Source organism: Ahaetulla prasina, chromosome 1 (genome assembly GCF_028640845.1).
Source record: "Ahaetulla prasina isolate Xishuangbanna chromosome 1, ASM2864084v1, whole genome shotgun sequence".
Lineage (NCBI taxonomy): Eukaryota > Metazoa > Chordata > Lepidosauria > Squamata > Colubridae > Ahaetulla > Ahaetulla prasina.
Genome location: NC_080539.1, coordinates 271839143 through 271859393, shown reverse-complemented (window position 1 = coordinate 271859393; position 20251 = coordinate 271839143). Strand labels below are relative to the sequence as shown.

The 20251-nt window shown below is 35.9% G+C and overlaps 1 protein-coding gene across 3 annotated transcripts in view; it reads left to right on the top strand.

Annotated features, from left to right (window-relative positions):
* The window catches only part of DENND2B (DENN domain containing 2B), a 126273-nt gene that overhangs the window by 89422 nt on the left and 16600 nt on the right, over positions 1 to 20251 (top strand). For all 3 annotated transcript variants that reach the window (XM_058159405.1, XM_058159389.1, XM_058159396.1), the window contains 6 exons: positions 4406 to 4590; positions 5112 to 5221; positions 6354 to 6423; positions 13296 to 13373; positions 16716 to 16856; positions 18165 to 18313. In XM_058159405.1, the coding sequence (XP_058015388.1) occupies positions 4406 to 4590; positions 5112 to 5221; positions 6354 to 6423; positions 13296 to 13373; positions 16716 to 16856; positions 18165 to 18313 (733 nt within the window). The remainder of the gene's footprint in view (positions 1 to 4405; positions 4591 to 5111; positions 5222 to 6353; positions 6424 to 13295; positions 13374 to 16715; positions 16857 to 18164; positions 18314 to 20251) is intronic.

Sequence of the window (20251 nt, the reverse complement as noted above, 5' to 3'; positions counted from 1 at the left end):
ACGGATGACTGTTGTGCATGCCATCTACTTTCATGCTTCATAGATAGAATTATTTTTCCTTTTAAAATATTAAAAAGTAACCAGAACTAATTTGACTAAAAATAGCAATGGAATTTTTAAAAAAGGACTTTTGTACGTTATTTTGTGTAATTGGAAACAATCATTTATACCTCTTTCAGCTATTTTGAAATATACTGTGCATTAAGTCATGGTATTTAATTCACCTCGTGCTGCTGTTATTTCAAAAGATGCTAATCAAATACCTTTGAGCTCTAGATCAAAAAAGGCAAAAGACTTCTTCAAGAAAGCAAAAACTCAGTTTTAAGAGTAGAACAGATTTTGCAAAGGATAAGAAATAATCCATTCATCTGCCAGATGGAATTCAGAGCTCATATACAGTAGATGCATAAAACATTTTTATTTGCAAGGGTGGAGTGGGAAATAGATATATTTGAGTTAGGAAACGTTTGTAAAGGGACCTGTCTGGGACCTGACTTCACCTGCTATTTGGTGGCTAATTGCTGTATTCTGCAGAAAATGCTGAATCTCATCCAGCTTTAAAACAGCTAATGCTGTGCCTTGGTCCTAAAATTACAAAATCTCAAAGGGATGACAGCTTCATCAACTTCAAGAGTTATATTGTTTTAGTGATGACACTTGCTGTTTGCATTTAAATTATGTTCTCAGTTTAATACTAAATTTTAGATTATATTACTAATAACATGGGCAATCAGAAATTGGTGGTATGAAGATTTCTTAAATGCACAAAACATTTTGAATATGCCAAATGAAAGAACCTTATAAATGAAATAACTTTCCCTTCACTCTAGCAGTTCCCTGCACATATTCTGCAACCCTCTGGGATATAATCAAGAGTTTCAGTCCTGTATTAGTAATCATTATAGTAAACTTATGAAGTTTGCCAGTAATGTTATCCCCCTGTTATATAGTGGAAGGAAAGAAAACTCCCTAAAACAGGAAATTATTTCTTCATGAAATTACTTCATTATTTTTGCCCTTTGATTTGCAGGGGTCCATAATGGTAATGCATTGACATCTCAAGAATTGGCAGGAGCCAACATTTCAGTCCCTTTAGGTTTTAGGATTCCTCCTCTCCTCTTAATAGATATTATTACAGGGAATAATACTTTTGCATTAAATATCATAAACTTACTTTACAACATCAAATCATTGTTTTGTCACTGGCAAGAACTTGTGGGAAGGTTGGCCTATGGGGACTGCCAAAAGCTCCATATGGCTTCTTCCTGATACAAGGTAAAAACAAATTGATTGCTAAACTCAACTAAGTTGGACTAAATTCTTCTCAGCTATGAGCATGTGCTTTTCAGCACTATACTGTCTTTGTGCAGCTTCTTAGCTATGGAGAATAGAATAGAATAGAATAGAATAGAATAGAATAGAATAGAATAGAATAGAATAGAATAGAATAGAATAGAATTTTTTATTGGCCTTGTGTGATTGGACATACAAGGAATTTGTCGGTGCATAAGCTCTCAGCATACATAAAAGAAAAGATATGTTCATAAAGAATCATAAGGTACAATACTTAATGATAGTCATAGGGTACAAATAACCAATCAAATCATACTAGGAAACAATCAATATCAATATAAGTCGTAAGGATACAAGCAACAAGGTTACACTCATACAGTCATAAGTGGAAGGAGATGGTGATGGGAATGATGAGAAGATTAATAGTAGTGCAGATTTAGTAAATAGTTTGACAGTGTTGAGGGAATTATTTGTTTAGCAGAATGATGACATTTGGGGAAAAACTGTTCTTGTGTCTAGTTGTTCTGGTGTGCAGTGCTCTATAGCGTCATTTTGAGGGTAGGGGCTGAAATAGTTTATGTCCAGGATGTGACGGGTTTGTAAATATTTTCAAAGCCCTCTTTTTGACTCGTGCAGTATACAGGTCCTTGATGGAAGGCAGGTTGGTAGCCTTTGTTTTTTTCTGCAGTTCTAATTATCCTCTGAAGTCTTTGTCTGTCTTGTTGGGTTGCAGAACCAAACCAGACAGTTATAGAGGAGAAAGTTCCCCAATCTGAAGAGCTGATTTTTTTTAAAAAAAATATTGACTGAGATGCTGTTCATTTTTAAAATTCTTTTTTAAAAAATGAAAACATTGTGAAATAACTGGGCACAATCACTTTTCCTTTCCTGTATCTGCTTTTGATGCTATTGCTGACCAGCAGTCAGATCAAGCTGACACTCTCTCACCTGGCCAGTAAATATATTTTTATGGAGTTGTTTTCCTAACTAATGCCAGACTTTCTTCTATTTCAAATAAATTTTCTGGCCTGAGATTGATGCAGATCACTGTGGTATGTGCAACTTGAGGTATAGCAGAAACAGATGGGAAAACTGCAACGAGTTGCGGCTAATTTTATAGAGTGATATTATTAAAATAGTAATATGTATGTTTGTTACTAATTGTCCTGAAAAGTAATATCTTGCTTATTTACATGTTGGATCTTGCTGCAATATATAGAGAGCAGATATTCTATAAAAACAGTGAGCCATCAAAACTATCATATAAAACTGAAATACTGGCCTCTACATGTCTGATCTGCAGTTAATAAATCCTGACATGTGACTTATATTGCCTTGGAGAGATACTCTCTTCTTCATTCCCATTTGTTTTCCTAACCAGCTGGAAAATGATTTTAAAATTGCAATATTTCCATAATGTGCTGTGTCCCTGAGCTAGTCTTAACTACTTGTTTTGTTTTGTGGAAAGTGATTTCTAAGTTCAATCAATCAATCTATTTATTTTATTTGTATTCCACCTTTATTATTTTTACAAATAACTCAAGTTAGTAAAGATGTGATGACCCAGGGCGTGGCACAAAGGCAACACAGCCAGAGAACCGATATGAGTCCCTTTATTATCACCAACTGTGCCCCCAATGTCCCTTTCAACTCTCTGGCCTGGAGAGAGCTCTTCCACCAACCTGTAATAGTCTTTGGCTGGCAATACTTCAGTCCCAAACATTGTAAGCAGAAAACTTCTAACAAAAAATCCAAAGGCAAGACAAGGCAATTAATCTGGCAGGGCAAGCAAAATAAGGAATTCCACAAGTAAAGTACCACGGCAATAAATCAAACCAGTTGGGAGGATGCCAGGATTCAAAGAAACACTCGATAAACTCAGCATTTGTTCCTGACAAACACCTCTCCATTTGCCTCTACTTTTAAACTCCATCAGCAGCTGTCCCTTGTAAAGATGATCGGGTCCCTTTCCACCCTCGTAAGCCACGCAACCCGCAACCCACTTTGCTCTCTTCTCCGTTCCTCCCTGCACTGCCTAGGATGAGGAGGGGGTGAGCCTTGGTCTACATATGAACCCTCTCTCCCTTGTTCTATTTTCCCCTTGCTGTGCCCAGCCTGACTTTGCACTTCCCCAGTTTCTTCCACAGCCAACGGATCCACTCTCTCACTCTCTGACAGTTTTTCCTCTTCCCCTTCAGATTCAGATTCAGACTCTGACAGGGGCATGACAGAAGATATCCAACACACCTTCTTCCTTCTATTTTCTCCACAACAACAGCCCTGTGAGGAGGGTTGGGCTGAGAGCGAGTGATGGGCCCAAAGTCACCCAGCCACCTTTGATGGCTAAGGAGGGACTTGAATTCATAGTCTTCCACTTTCTAGACTGGTGCTGATGCCTAAATCACTACACCAAACTACCTCTCAATTCCTATAGTTCTGTTTTAAACATAGCCAACAGATTACATACTCTATGCATACATATGTGTTTATATATTATATAATCTTTTTGTATGATACCTACATATATTGTTATGACAAAATAAATAAATAAATAAATAAATAAACATGTCTTGTTTAATAAGTTTGTGCCTAAACATAGCAAGGTTAGTAGATGCAGAAATCTGGAAATGATTTCATAATTAGTTATGTATAAATTATTACTACTTACCATAGTAAAAACATCACTAAAAATAGAATGGAAAATAGAAATAGAATGGATTATTTATTGATTATAAGGTTATTTGATTTTTATTTATTAATTAAGAAATTGTTTGGGAAATGTTAGGCATGACAGCTGTTATACAGTAAATGGTGCTGTGTAGTTGATTGAGGATGTTTAATCGTTTAGATCGTGGTTGTCCAACCTTTTGGCTTGCCTGGGCCTCATAGAGCAAAGAGGATTTTCACATAATAACGTTAAACGTTTATGGTCTTGTGGGCCTGTATTATTTGTGGTCCAGGCCGCATGTGATCCATGAGATACAGATTGTACATGCCTGGTTTTGATGGTGTATGGTTCTTTTCAAGGACTTCTAACATATGCAAAATGCTCACAATTTCAGATGATTCACACAACCACCAGCTAATGCTTCTTGTTTTTTGGAAATGCTAGCTCATACCCAGCGGCTTGTCCACATCCAGTCAATGCTAAAGAGGGCTCCTAGTTATCGAACTCTGGAATTGGAGTTAATTGAATGGCAGGAACGTGAATTGTTTGAGTATTTTGTGGTGGTTTCTCTTAAGAAGAAGCCCTCCAAAAATACATACCTTCCTGAAGTCACATATCAGTTTCCAAAGGTAAAAGTAAGAATTCCTTTTAATTATGAGTAATTTCTCTATTACTGTCACGAGATCTGTTTACTTCATTTCTTGTTAGGTCTGTTTCTATTATGATATTTAGAGCACTGCTAAATGTGTGTATGTGTGTCTGTCTGTCTGTCTATCTATCTATCTATCTATCTATCTATCTATCTATCTATCTATCGTATGTGTGTATATGTGTGTGTGAGAGAGTGAGAGGGAGTGAGAGAGGTCTTATTTAGATGAGTGACAAAGATATTAAATATAGAATGTTTTTATTATTGGAATCTTTCTTAAGAAATACTGCTGAAAAGTTTGGTTCTGCTACTTCTCTTTGTTTTTGTGACATCATTAAGCCTGAATCTCTGGTTTATAGAAATGTTGAGTGTAGCTATTTGTACAGGAAGGGAGAATGATGCAAGTAATATGCTGTTGAATTCTGAATTCCTGATGTTGTTTTCAAAAGATTAATTTGAGTCGGTGCTAAACGCTGCTGATGTTAATTTGTTCAATCACAGCTAGAAAGACCCACAAAACAAGTTCGGGAAGCTGAAGAGCGACTCAAAGCCATTCCTCAGTTTTGTTTTCCAGATGCCAAAGACTGGAATCCAGTATCTGAATATAACAGGTGAACTGCACTCCCATCACCAGTACATCACAGTACTAGCTTTTTACAAAGTAACCAAGCTACCACAATGCTTTTCCCTTGTATTCAACTCTAGGGAACTAATAGCATCTCTCTATAGTTTCTGTTATTCCTCCTCACCCAGTTCTCACTTAGTTGAAAAATTAGGAACAGAATTACGAAGCTTTTCTAGCTTTCAAACCATTCTTGCATTTACTTCAAAGCCAGAATATTTGAACAAATAGATTTTGAGAGTCACAACTTTAATGCAACTGTTAATTATTTAATTTGGAATTGAAATTCTGAGTTTCTTTTCCATTTCTTAGATTTTTTTAACAGTAGTTTATGCTGTATAGAGTTTGCCATTTAGGATTGTACTGCATTTAAATAAGGGGTCTCCAACTTTGGTCCCTTTAAGACTTGTGGACTTCAACTCCCAGAGTTCCTCAGCCAGCAAAGCTGGCTGAGGGACTCTGGGAGTTGAAGTCCACAAGTCTTAAAGGGATCAAAGTTGGAGACCCCTGTTTTAAATTATTATCTATTATCATTATTTTTGTAACATAAACCTGCAGGAGGCAATCAACACAGGCAGCAGTAGAAGTGGAACTTTTGTCTCTTTCTTTTTTCTTCCATTTTGATTCTTTCTTGTTGGGGAGGATTTTTTTTTAATGTTAATGTTTTTTGAGGTTTGACAAATCTGTTTTACTTTTTGCTAATGATGACTAGACTAGCATGGCCAAATTGTAATAAGGAGACCTGCAGGACTGCAGAAAGGGCTATATCTGTGGATTGCCCACTTTTACTTTTGCTATATTTCTATTGGCTTAATGTTTAGTACTAAGTTTTATAATAATAAAATTTGAATCAATTTTAAAATAGGAAATATAAGGCGTTTCCTCATTGCACCTCATTTTCAGTACTGTACTTATTGACGCATAGATAAGTACATATTGTCTGGTTAATACCAAAACCTGAACAAAAATGCTAGCTAATTCACAAGATTTATCTGATTAGAAGATATCTGACAATATCTGAATCTGAAGAAAAATATGACTAGTTGAAAGAAAAAGCAGAGGCATTATTCTTGGCCCTATGTTTTGTAATAGATTACAACATGTACTACTTTTTGTTGCAGCGAAACATTTTCTTTCATGCTGACTGGAGAAGATGGCAGCAGAAGATTTGGATATTGCAGGAGGTTATTGGTGAGTACTATCAATCTTTTTTAAAAAGTACCAAATTTTAGAATGCTAAGCACATCATAGCAATAGTTTCAAAAAGAAAAATAAATACAAGGTTTTGTGTTTGTTCACTTATTTATTAATCTCTTTCTCACACAACAGGACACCAAGAACCTTCCTTAATAACTCAGTGGGACTTTGAAAGACAACACTAGAATTCAACTCAAGACAGCTCACACAAGTGGCCAACAAGTGCAGCTATGGTGTATGCCAAGGTGATGCACTGTCCTTGCTGCTGTTCTACATAGGTTTGAATCCCCTCAGTCAGATAATCATAAGGACTAGATATTGATACAAGTTCAAGAATGGACCTACAAAGAGTACCTGCTCTTCATGGATGACACTAAGTTGTATGAAAGTTGTATGCAAAGAATGTACAAAACAGCGATTCACTGATCCACCTGATATAGATCTTGATGTCATCCATCTAGAGGAGGTGATTATCTGACTGGGGGGGGGGGTTCAAACTTATGCAGAACAGCAGCAGGCATAGTATATCATTTTGGTATACACCTCCTCTGCACTTGATGGCCACTTGTGTGATCTGTCTGGAGTTGATCTGTAGTGTTGTCTTCCACAATTCCAGGCAAGAAACATAGCCAAGTCCTGAGGGCTTTTCAGAATTTGAAAAGCAATGGAGCTAGTCTGATTTTGGGAAGAAGAACATTCCATAAGATAGGCGCTGAGACAGAGAAGACACATGGTGAAGGTCTCTGGTTGATGGTACCTGCAAAATGCCTACCCTGCCAGATCTTGTGAGGCAGGCTGATTTAACTGGGAGAAATGGTCCCACAGATAATCCTCAGTCCCATCCCATGAAGGGGCTTTAAAGGTTATAAAGCCAGCATCTTGAATTGGATCTGGAAGCCAACTGGCAATCAATTCAGCTCATGGAGTTAGTTAGCTTTACTTCAATTATATGCCATGCAGAAGATGTTATTCTCAGTCATTCCAGAATATACAGCTGTTCCTTGTTTAGTGGTCACCTTGTTTAGTGACTGTCTCAAATAGGATGGCAATTGAAAAAAACATTTTCCGCACAAAATGTGTTCTTAGAATCACATTTTATGTAGCAATAGCAACAACACTTAGACTTATACACTGCTTCACAGTGCTTTACAGCCCTCTAAGTGGTTTACAAATGTCAGGATATTGCCCCTAACAATCTGGGACTTCATTCTACTGACCTTTGAAGGGTGGAAGGCTGAGTCAACCTTGAGCCGGTCAGGATTGAACTCATGACTGTGGGTACAGCCTGCAATACTGCATTCTAACCACGGCTCCTGACCACAACATACCCCAGAGTGAGAGTAATGCTGGCATAGCTATATGAGATAAATTTATCTAAATGGGGTGATAGCTACCAATGTTCTTCAATCTCCCTCCCCCCCCTCCCTCCCTCCCTCCCTCCCTCTCTCTCTCTCTTGCTTTTGATTTAAATCAAGGGTCTCCAACCTTGGCAACTTTAAGACTTGAGGACTTCAACTTCCAGAATTCTGGGAGTTGAAGTCCAAAGTCTTAAAGTTGCCAAGGTTGGAGACCCCTGATTTAAAGAACAGATTGAAGTTGCTGAACAAGGAGATTGTCTACTAGGAGACTGGCTATCTCACTGGAGAAGGTTTCCATGAATAGATTCCATGAATAGAGAAATGATCTATTCATAAGAGGAAAAGCTAATGGGCTCTCCTTCTCTTCACGCACTTAAGCAGAGTCATCATAACTATTTGTTATGAATGCTGTACTTGCATTTTGCATTGTAGATCTTGTATTGAACCTAAAACAGGAAAAACTTTTCTGAGCTTCTTTCAGTTCTGTTATTCTATAATGAGCCAGGTAACCAAAAGATATCGTATGTTACCTCTTTAATACATAAATACTGTATACAACAAGTCTTATTTATGATCTTAAAGAGAAACCCAGCTTTCTTTGCAAAGGAATTATATTTGAATGTTTGTTGTTATTATTGATAGTGTCATGAGGCTAAGGTACCATATAAATGCTGTTAATAGTAAATACTGTAATTAAAAATAAATAAACACAAATAAGATAATTTAACTTTCCAAGTGGTAGAGTATTTTTTCCCTGAAATTTTGTGCTACATTTTTGCACTCAGTGTTGCAGGGTATTTTTAGTTTTTTGTTTTAAGCAGGGCTATCTTCTAATGTTTATTTCTCGTTTACTCCACACCTAGTCTCACTTTCTGTTTGGCAGATATAACCCAGAACAGAGTATTTCTGGAGAAAACGTTAACAGAAATGAGAAAGTATATCCTCACATGATGATGATACAGTACTCTCTCTAGATGGTTCTCCTTAGAATAGTTGCAGCAGCAGTGATTGATCATTTACACTAGTGGAGCAATTCACAGTGGATTCTGTATGTTTACTAGGTTGACATTTAGCTCAAAAATGCTAGAGGGGCTAGATGGAGGACAACATGGACTCTGAGAGCCTGTGGAATTTCAGATAACTGCTGCTACTATACCAATCTTTCTATTTATTTATCTTTATCTAGCCTTGTATTTATTCTTAATTCTGACAATACACATTCATAATAAGCTTTCTGATCTATGCAATGTGATCTGAATTTGTAACAAGTTCATAACTTAGAGGGATACAAAATAATGTTGGCAGTTTATGTTTTGAGTAACATCTGGCACTGTCAGGTTCTGTTTCCAGTCCAATTTTTGCTTAATATTTTCATTTCCGAAAAAATAAAGTTAAACAAGTACAGTTGTCAGATTCCCGCAAGTATTAATATATGCAGCATGGTCCCATTTAATAACTAAATGCTTTATTGCCTTTACATAACTAATTGTTTTAAGCTGGTTCTGATGACTGCCATTAATGTTTTCTTGACAAATTCAACTTTGATTTCTGGATGGCTACTTTACTTCTTGGGGTTGTTAGAAATTATATTCAAATACTTTTGTTTGCATGATTGAGTCTGTAGTTCTTATTAACTAAATCTTAATAGGAGTTCCTGGTATCTTGAATTTAGACAGTAGAAATTATTTGCAATCCCTGGAAGTTTGTTCTTACTTTACTTGTTATATATTTCAATACCTATAACAGAAATATCTCTGCTAGATGAGATCAGGAGCCTAGCTACTCAACCCTTTGTTTTCTATGGGAATCAGATAGTGTATCCACAAACAGAATAAGAGCTCAAGAGCTCTCAGCCCTTAATTGTCCCACAACCAATATTAAGAGCCAAACAGCCTACAGTACTTATTTTATCTATTATGAAGGCCAGGGAAGAGTCCAAATATAACGTTGTGTCTAATTTCAAAGAAAACATAGTGAGCTTTAATTCTGAGGAAGTTTTTTAGGATTATGCTCCACCCATGATGAACTTCTTATGCAAGGAACTCTGACAACAACCCTTGCATCTTCATTCTGATTGTAGGGGTAGGCTCGTAGGCTTGCAGCAAGATTTGTTTGAGTCAACTTTAAATAGATCATTTTAATGGAACATATTAAAACTTAACATTTAAACAGAAGTATTAACTGCTGAGTGTTTTATTGTAAAGTGTTGTAAGATCAAATGCTTCCTTACTTAAAGTCAAAGGTTGATGTTTCCAGGTGGAAAAATTGATTTTATGATAGGATGGGTTTTTTTTCTATTTACTATTATGTAAAGTTGACAACAGTTCAAAGATTGTATAGCGTTTCCCTGAAACACTGCTGACTCATACAATCCAGCATTGAGAAGCTTCTACTCAGTTAATGAACAATTGCTGGTTTCACTTACCACAAAGACTCTTTAATGGGGTATTTCATGCCTTTCTTTCCACTGTTCTTTTTTTTTAACAAGGCAGAACTATTAAACTAGATTAGAACCTGCTTCTTTAAGTGAAATACCACATGGGAATCCTTACCTATGATAGCCCATTGATACAGTAAGGAATAAACAACATATAAAAGTTCATATAATAAGAAATCTATTGAATGTCTGGGGCAAACAGAGAAAAAGTACATTAAGTCCAGATTCCTCCACCACACCTACTTTTTTAAAAATTAAATATTCAGTAAAAATATAATAACTCATTTAGATTGCAAATTGTAAGTATCAATAAGACAAAGATTTTATTTTAGAAGGTCATAAGGTTGATTCAGATATCTTTAAATTGATAGCATAAGACAAAAAGAACTACAAAAGCAAGGGGGAATAGTGAGAGTCTGGACAGAATTAATAAACCTTATAGTGTGTAATTTGAAACATTTGCTACGCTGAGTTTATAAATTATTGGTAAGGTATGGCTCCAAATCCAAAATAAGTCAAAGATTGCACGATTAGTGAATGTAGTAATAGAGATGAAACGGGGAGGAATATTCAAAGAAGAATATTAAATGTATTCCAAATATTAGGATTGGATAAGAGGTTTTATTGTTGGTATATCATACAACTTCTGATTGCTAAAATGGATGACAATGACAATGACTGCAAAATCGTTAGAAATGTAATTCATATTAGATTGAAACTAATTTTAAAAGTAAAATTTAAAAAATAAAACTGAATTTTCCCTTTAAACTTGCATATATTCTTAATCTTACTAAGCCATATACTTCCTTTAAGTATACCATTTAGCTTTGCTAATATATTAATTGCTACAATATTTCTTATTGGTTATATTGTATGACACCTTCTTTGGAGAAATGGCTAACTAAATTTCCCCATGTTTAAGACTATGTTAATTTCATTTGCACAGGAAATTCAAAGCTTATCCTTTACAGCTGTTCTAGGCATTGTTGATCATGTAATAAGAACAGCAAGATCTCTTTGTGTTTTGCACCTTAATTGTGGGAAGTGGATAATTTGGATGACCCATGGCCACACAAGCTGTTTGACAGGCTTCAGCCTAACTCACTTTAGTAGGGGTAGCTGGGAGGCACAGAACTGCATGTTATATAATAGGAAGTAATTCAGATGATTCATTTGACAAAGGAACTTATATGAAAACATCTGAGCAGAACCAATAAATTTAGCCATATACAGAAGAGCTGCATGAATCTGCCCTCAGATTCAGGTCATTTCTGTTGCCATGTGGCTCATTGCTTGAACCCTACTATGCTGGATCAATAAAGCTTCACAGAAAGGTGGCTGCCTCCTGTTATCCAGAGATGAACCTTGGTAGAAAGGTCTCCTTTGTCTCAGTATACTAATCAAGATCACAGCATGCTGGTTTCCTGGAACTACAGAACTCAAATAACTCACATTAACTTTATTATAATCCAAGCAGCTGCTCTGCTTAAATACGAAAAAAGGATGTGCTTTGGGAAAACAAAATTATCTGAGAAATAGTGAACTTGATGTGATCTCCACCCCCACCCCCGCCCCCCAGTATCATAGATTTAGAAGGGACTGAAATTATCAAATGGCTCTTCCCATCCATCACTATTAAGAGTTAACAGAACTGAACAACGTTTCAGCCAGTCAAAAGCTTTTCCACTCTAGTGTGCTCCATTCTTTGTCATCATGATTTGTAAACACAATGTGAATCAATGCTATTGATAAAATGAAGTTAACTAAAATATGGACCATGAAGGAAGAGACATTTGAGAAGTAAACATACTTAAAAAAAGTGACATTATAATTTTTTAAAAAATATTGAAAAAAAACCCCTAATATTTCATGAGGCCACAGCCTTTGATTAAACTATGACCACTATTGTTCCTGCTGTTATATAGGACCAGGAATGCAGTGTTTTTACTGGCACTCAGCAAGATAGCTCTTAGCTGGTAGCTGTCCAGGACGCCTGGCATGCTTTCAACATTCCTGCAGATTTGACACAATGATTTTAACCCAAATCGCACATGCTGGATATAATCTCTTGATGCTTTTAGAGGGCCTTTTTATACCTAATATGGACAAAAATTCTATTTTTTCAGAAATATGACGTCTACTAAGCAGCAGGTCCTGATCCAGAAATAGATTCATCTGTGTTCATTTAGTAACATAAAACGTTTATGATTGTAAACGTTTATAATTGTGACTGTAGCAGCTCAAACACCTGTTGACCTCTCAACATCTTCATTTTAAAACGTTAATCTGAGTGATATGCAAAAAGCAAAATAATTTGATCACCACTGATAGTAATAACTTTTTGAAAGGACCATAAAAGTTGGGTTAACAAACAGGATTCTTGTTTAGATTCACCATAGCATTTGATTTATTTAATTGAAAATGGAAAGAAGTGTTGTATCTAAAATAAGGAACACAGAAGTATCCCCTCAGGGATTGATTATTCCTTGTTGTTGAACCTGGGCCAAAATATTTTGCCCTCATAGTGGTTGCACAGTTGGACAGGAGAAGGAAAATAAAGTCAACCTGTTTAGATGGTGCCATGGTTCCTGGAATCATTTCTCTGAAATATAATTGTTTCCTGATTGCATTAATTGGTGTAAGAACTCTGTTATGGATTCTGATATATTGTGGTTTCGGCATGCATATTAATTAATGAAGTTCACAGCAGCAAACTCCATCACAGCATATTTGACCACAGAATGGTAATACTGTTTATCCCTCTTTTCTGATCTTCCTCATGAGTGGTCTGGACGGTTTCACTCCCTGTGCCATGGAAAAATGAAACTAGGTTTCAACTTGCAAAAGTTGTAATTGTGCCTGGTTTGACTTGGGAGAATGCTGGAGTGTCTCCATTGTACAGCAATTGTCACAGGAAAAAAGGGCTCCTCGTGTGATTGGTTTCCCATCATAGGGAAAACAGTGTAACTACCTTGAGGAAGAATGGCAGAACAATTATACAAAAAGCATAATCCTATCTGAAAATGACTTAAAAGGTGATTCAGATCGCTCTTTTTTTTTCAAATTGGCAGCCAAGTGGAAAAGGACCACGCCTGCCTGAAGTATATTGTGTCATCAGCCGCCTGGGTTGCTTTGATTTATTTTCCAAGGTAAGCTGGTCTTTCAGCATTGTCTTTGTTTACCTACTGGCAGAAAACTTTTATTCAAGAAGGAACATTTTTTCCTTGATGGGTGATAACAGTATCTTGGAATGATTTTGCTTCATATTTTAATCACTTACGTAGTCTTAGAAATGAATGCTTTATTATTTCTGTGCCTGAAATACATGTCTTGATGCTTTTTTGTTTCCTAAAGTTACTTTGGTTGAGTTGCAGTTCTGGATACATATATCTGAAAAGATGGTGTGGCATAGTGCTGCTAATACATTATCTATTTATTACTAGAAGGTTAAATACTTGAATCGAATTCTTTTTCCCAGGACATGGTTGTAGACTTACTACATATTTAATCCTTCTATACTTCCTGAAATAATCTACCTGGAGAAACAACTGTATACATACTGATTTGGAATTTACCAAGTCTTACAGTATCCTATGCAGGACTGGCATAGGATTTTAATAGTTTTAATATTTTAACATTTGTTATAATTTTATAATTTTATGGGGTTCTATTATTTTAATGTTTTAATTCGGCCATTTGTTTAATAAGTTTTTTAATTCATAATTTATGTGTATATTGTTGTCGTTTTTATTCTTGGCTGTAAACCGCCCTGAGTCCTTTGGGAGAAGGGCGGTATAAAAATTCAATCAATCAATCAATCAATCAATAAGTATGTAGTAACTTCTCCTCTATCCTGGGCTACAGATTGCTAAATAGGGATTGTATGTTGAAACAAAAATATGAAAGCTCAGTGAATCTAATGCTTTATGGATGTATTTGACCTCAATAACCATAGTTCCTCTTTGGTTGGAAAGTCTAGGTGAAAGCTCCTGGGAAGGATAGGATATATAAAGAATCTCAAGATCTTTGTATATACCAATTACATTTTTTCTGTAATGAAGGCCAACCTTTCCCCATCTGGACCCCTTCATTTGTATTGAGATTCAACTATCATAATTCCCAGTTAACATGGCCAAAGATAAAATTACAGATGCAAATGGTTTCCCATCACTCCCTCCTCCCAAATTGGATTCAGTTTATCTGCAGTTGGAATTATCTGCAAGTATATAGGGTATTTCTATGTTGAAAATATGGGAGACATATCCTAAACACAGTTTCTCACTCATTTTCTTTGATACTTTTTCTCTAGCTTGGATAGTGCCTATCTTATTTTGTTGTATACTTATAAATGTGGATGGTATGGATACTTATGGCATTTAAAGTATTGATTATGTACCATCCATGTCAAACACATATATTTTTCTCCGTGATGAACTATCCCTAACTTGATTTACAGTGGACTCATTGCTACTGTTACTGAGTCTATCCACCTTGTTTTCTCAGAGTCAAACCTCTGCTTCCAAAGAGTGTCACAGGGAATATCATTGCTTGAACTATTCTGATTTTTATAGATACACTATAGGCACATCATAGCATAGGTTACATTGAAATATATTTCGAAGATCTTCATAATTGGTCTACCAAGTATTAGTTTATGGCATATTTCTGGACTGCTTCTTCCTTTAATGTTGGCTGAGCCTAAATTACTGAAGCTATCCATTACTTTGATAACTTCATTGTCAATTTTGAGGCTGGCTGTTAAATATATTGACATTATATTTAATTTTAATCCCATTTTTTTCATTATGCTTCTTGATTTTTATTAGTATACCTTGCAGATCCTTTACATTTTCAACTCTTAGAGACATCAACATAGTGCAGATTATTAATGTTTCTTTCTCCAGTTTTAAAAATATGCTCGTCTTCTTTCACTATAACTTCCCTTAATTAATAGACAGAATATACCAATAGCATTTAGACTTATATACCTCTTCACAGTGCTTTACAGCCCTCTCTAAGCAGTTTACAGAGTCAGCATCTTGCTCTCAACAATCTGGGTCCTCATTTTACTGATCTTGGAGGGATGGAAGGCTAATCAATCTTGAGCCGGTGAGACTCAAATTGCCGAACAGCAGAATTAGCCTGCAATACTGCATTCTAACCACTGCACCATTCTAAATATATATTCAGAATGTTATATATATATTTATAGATCTTAAAGATATATCTGATATTATATATATTTTCAGGACAAATCCAGCCTGATCAGTATGTATTCAATCACTTAAGGGCCATTTAACTTCCTTCCAAGATTGTTATATACATTCAATAAAAAGAGAGACCAGTGTGGCTGTGAATGAATTAGATTATTCTTTTATTTGTAAATCAAAGCGATAACAAGTATTTTGCCACGAAGACCTCACTGTATGTTATTCATTACTTGGATTATTGTTTCAACAGATTGTTTTAAATATCTTCTAATGAAAAAAAAAACCTAGTCCTGAGGATTTATTCAGTTTCAATTTCTATACTGCTTTTTTCATTCAAATAATCACTTTTTTTCTGTCCACCAAAGGCCAATTTTTTTGACCTAAACATTATTACTTTGCTAATTGTTGCTTTGATTTCAATAATAGTAAAGATTACTTTATGTGTGGCGCTAATGCAATGTTTTAGTCTGATATTACTTTAGAATTTTTTTCAGCTGTACACATCTTTTATAAATCTCTTTTCTCTCCTTCACTTCTTTCCACTACCCTTTTTTCTTGGTTGTGCTTTTAGACATCCATTAAAATAAAATAAAATGATTTAAAAAGGAGAGTGAAGGGACAATGGTTCATTTTATGTGTCCAGTTGTAACGAACCCATATCGATCATGCTGCAATTAGTACTGTAGCAATGTGGTAAGATTTGAATTGACGTTTAAAATAAACTAGAATGTGTGTGTGTGTGTGTGTGTGTGTGTGTGTGTATCTATTTTGATTCATGATAGTACGAATATTTTGAGTGCTGGAAACATCTTTTCCATATTCGTGTCATTGGGAATGCTTTTCTTATATACATTTTTCTGAAGAGAGCAGCTCCTTTTGTGGAATAATTCATAGTGCCAGAACTGTGTGAAATTCAGAATTGTCAATTAGACTGAAGTAAGCACTGCCTAGGATTTACACCTAGGACTTTGCCTTTATTGACTGGTATGTGGTCAGGCTGTAGAAAAGAGAATGAGATGTCTGAGAGAGGACAAGCAATACTGAGGTGCATAAAGAGAAAGAAGATTGCAGGCAAAGGAGGAGAAAATCTTGCTCCCTCTTGATTCCAGTACTAGTCATTTTTAATGTTAAAAGTAGCAGACAGCTTTCTATAAATTGCCCCAAGGGAACAAAATCCTAAACAGAAATGAAAAAGAGAGCTCCCACTCCCTTTTATATAGTACACAAGTGTTTGCTATTGTTTTGTTTTTTTCTGCTTCTGATTTGATTGTAATGAATCAGATCCTGGATGAAGTTGAAAGGAGGAGAGGGATTTCTGCTGCTCTGGTTTATCCATTTATGAGAAGCTTGATGGAGTCACCTTTCCCTGCACCTGGAAAGACAATCAAAGTCAAAACCTTCCTGCCTGGAGCTGGAAATGAGGTAAATATATTGCAAAATAAAGCCCTAGCAAACATTCATTCTCAAAAATAGTACAACTAAGAATGAAAGTGGATTATTAAGAGCTACCACAACTATAGGGATTATATGCTTTGTGACTGTTCTTTAATAGTTCCCATTTATGAAGATTTTTATTAACCAGTATACAATGTGTAGATGACTTTTTAATGAATTTGAATCTGTATTTAACTAGCTGCTATATACTTCAAGCTTTCTTGATATTAACTAAGAAAAATCAAAATACCGACAGGGTTTGTCAAAAGGTTGGCAAGCTACCAATCAGTCTTAGTGTTTTCTCATATGACTAATCCCTTGGCTGTTACATCAGGACCAACACATAATCACAGACAAGTTCATCTTAAAGAGCTAACAGTGTTTCCTGTTATATATATATATATAAAGATATATAAAATTTCTGATAGAAACCAAGCTAGTTATGCAAAAGATAATATTCTTATTATCAGTTAGCTTTTGTATGTGTTTATGTATCATATTAGGTGAATGATAAAATGAACCCTTGTTTCATTCTTTATGTTCTCTAATACCAGCCATCAAGTTTGCGCTGAGACTATTTTAGATAGAAAAACTCAGAAATAAAGAACGATAGGATGTTAAGAGTTAGTAGGGACCTTGGAGATCATGTTGTCTGAGATATTCCCAGTACAGGAATCTGTTAGCATCCTCAAATGTATTAGCATTAAACCTTAGTCTGAATACCTTGAACAAAACACTATCTCCTAAGGCAACTGACTCCATTGTTGAACAGCTTTATCCATTATGATTTTTTTTGTCTTTCTACCTCATAGAGGGGCTCTGGGCAGTGTAAGTCCCTTATTATATTAGTTGTATATTAGTTATATTAGTTGCTTACTCTCCTTTGAACAATTTCCATGTTCCAGTTGGTCAATGTTTTTCCTAAAAACTTGGTGCCTAGATCGCAGTATTCAATGTGATCTGACCAACACCCACACACACCCACACCAAAATGTAGACATTTGAATTTGTCCTTTTTGAAATTCATCTTTCTGGTTTCTGCCCATTGTCCTGGTATGTCAAGACCCTCCTCTAAAACTACTTTCCAATGAATTTACCATCTCATACTTTATGACATTTGTTTATTTGATCATAATATTTTGTATTCCCTCATCCAAGTCTGTACCCCACAAATATTTTGAGAAACATATTTTTTTTTTACTAGTATAGCATAATTGAGCTATGTAAGATTGGGCTATGGCTTACATTAAAATCAAGCTAATTTGTGTGTCAATTTTGATTACGGAATATATTCAGGTGATAGAGCTTCGCCGACCAATGGATTCTCGGCTGGAACACGTGGACTTTGAATGCCTTTTCAAGTGTCTGAGTATACGACAGATCATTAGAATCTTTGCTTCACTCCTGTTGGAACGACGAGTAATCTTTGTAGCAGATAAACTCAGGTGAGCCATACAAGAACTTCATGGGTGTCAATAGAAATATCAACAGAAAATTGCTAGTAGTATAAAGTAGTATAAAGGTTCAAATAATATATTACCTTGCATAATATTCCTTATAACCATGTCTCTCTTTTCATTTTTTAAAAAATGTACCATAGATAGCTTTCTGCTATTTACTTGTCAGGAGTGTTATATACAAAATTTTGCTCCCATCCTCAGCAAATACCAAGACTATCCCTGTATAAAGCAGAAGCAGATATGTTCAGAAAATAGAACAGTCTTCTTCCTTTTCTTTTCCCTTTCAAAAATTGGTGTGTATGTCGTGCCTTAGTAAAATAAAAGATGCACAGTATTAAGCAAAAAAAGAAAAAAAGAAAAAGGCAACACTTCTCACCAGAGTAGAGCATTTCTGTCATCTTAACGGGATTGGCATATTAAAGGGTGTATTGCATTTTATTCCACTCCTAAATCTTTGAATATTGAATTTCAGCAGCAAATCTGAAAGGTCTAGTTTCTTGTCACTTTTCATAACAAGGCCAAAAAAGATAGGCTAAGGACTCCTACCGTGTTTCTCTGAAGACATGACTCACTCCACTAATAAGCCCAACCCTAATTTTTTTGAGGGTGGGCCTAATATTACCCCTGCCCTGAAAATAACCCCGGGGGGTGGGCAAGGCCAGCACAAGTGGCGGCACAGGGGAAAGGGCTGTCTGTCTGCAGCTGCAGCCTGTTGGCCCCTTGGGGCAGAGCAAATGCCGCTTTTGCCCTTCTCTTTTTGGGTGCAGCGCTTCTGCTTGTTGGGCAGAAGCCGATAGCTCCCTGGCCAGCTGCTTTGTTTTTCCCCTCTTTTGGGAGGCGAGCGGGAGGAAAATAGGGAGGGGGATATTCCTACCTGCCACCCTTCCCTCAGTCTGTGCTGAGCTTGAGAAATGGATGACAAGCAAGAAAATCCCCCTCCCCATTTTCTTCCTGTTCACCAAAAAGCCTCCATTCCGAACCTTCAGTGTTTGGAATTAAAAATTAATAGTAGTCATATTTACTGAGGTGACTGAATCCACAAACTTGCACTGTTGTGATTCATTTTATGGCCAAGTGGTCATACTTGTCTTATGTTATCATGATGATGTCTGTTCTTGCATGGGTTTATTCTGCTTTTCAAGTATAATGTTGGTTCTGTGATGCTGCTTTAATCCATGGCTGGAACACACACCGTGCATAGATAGGATCCAGGTTCAATTAACATTGCCAGATTAGGCTGTGAAAATGTTATCTAAAACCATTGGAGTCTATTTATCAGTTTATGCAGATAACAGTGTTAGTGAATGGGAGCTGGAACATGCACGGGTTCAGTGGTCATTAACACCCCATTATGGTAAATGAATCACTGATTCAAAACTGTCCAAATTGGGTTTGATCTTTTCTTTTCTTATCCAGTAATTGCAGTGCTGCATATCGTGGTATATACTGTTATATCTGACATTATATATCATGTTATAAATGTGATTAAATTCCTCTATCATGGGTGTTTTTTGTTTTTGTTATTTGCGTGCCTTTGAGACAGTGTTGGCTGGTGGTGACTGCCGAGACAAGTTCCTGCAGTTTGTTTGGAAAAATTTCAGAAATAGTTTGCCATTTTCTCCTTTCTAGGGTTGACTGGCCCAGGGTCACCTAGCTGGTTTTGTGCCTAAAGTGGGATTAAAACTCTAGTCTCCTGGTTTCCGGCCTGATGCCTTAACCACTACACCAAAACCCTCTATCTACACAAATATTAAAGAGAATAAAAGAACCAAAATCCATTCCTTTATAAGATTTTACCATTGTAAATATCTTAGTAATAATATCTTTGTAATAGCTTATGGAAGTTACTGGAGTATTGTACAAGAATTTCTTCTACACGATGACAAGAAAAGATAATTGTAAGTTGAGACAACCAAAATTATT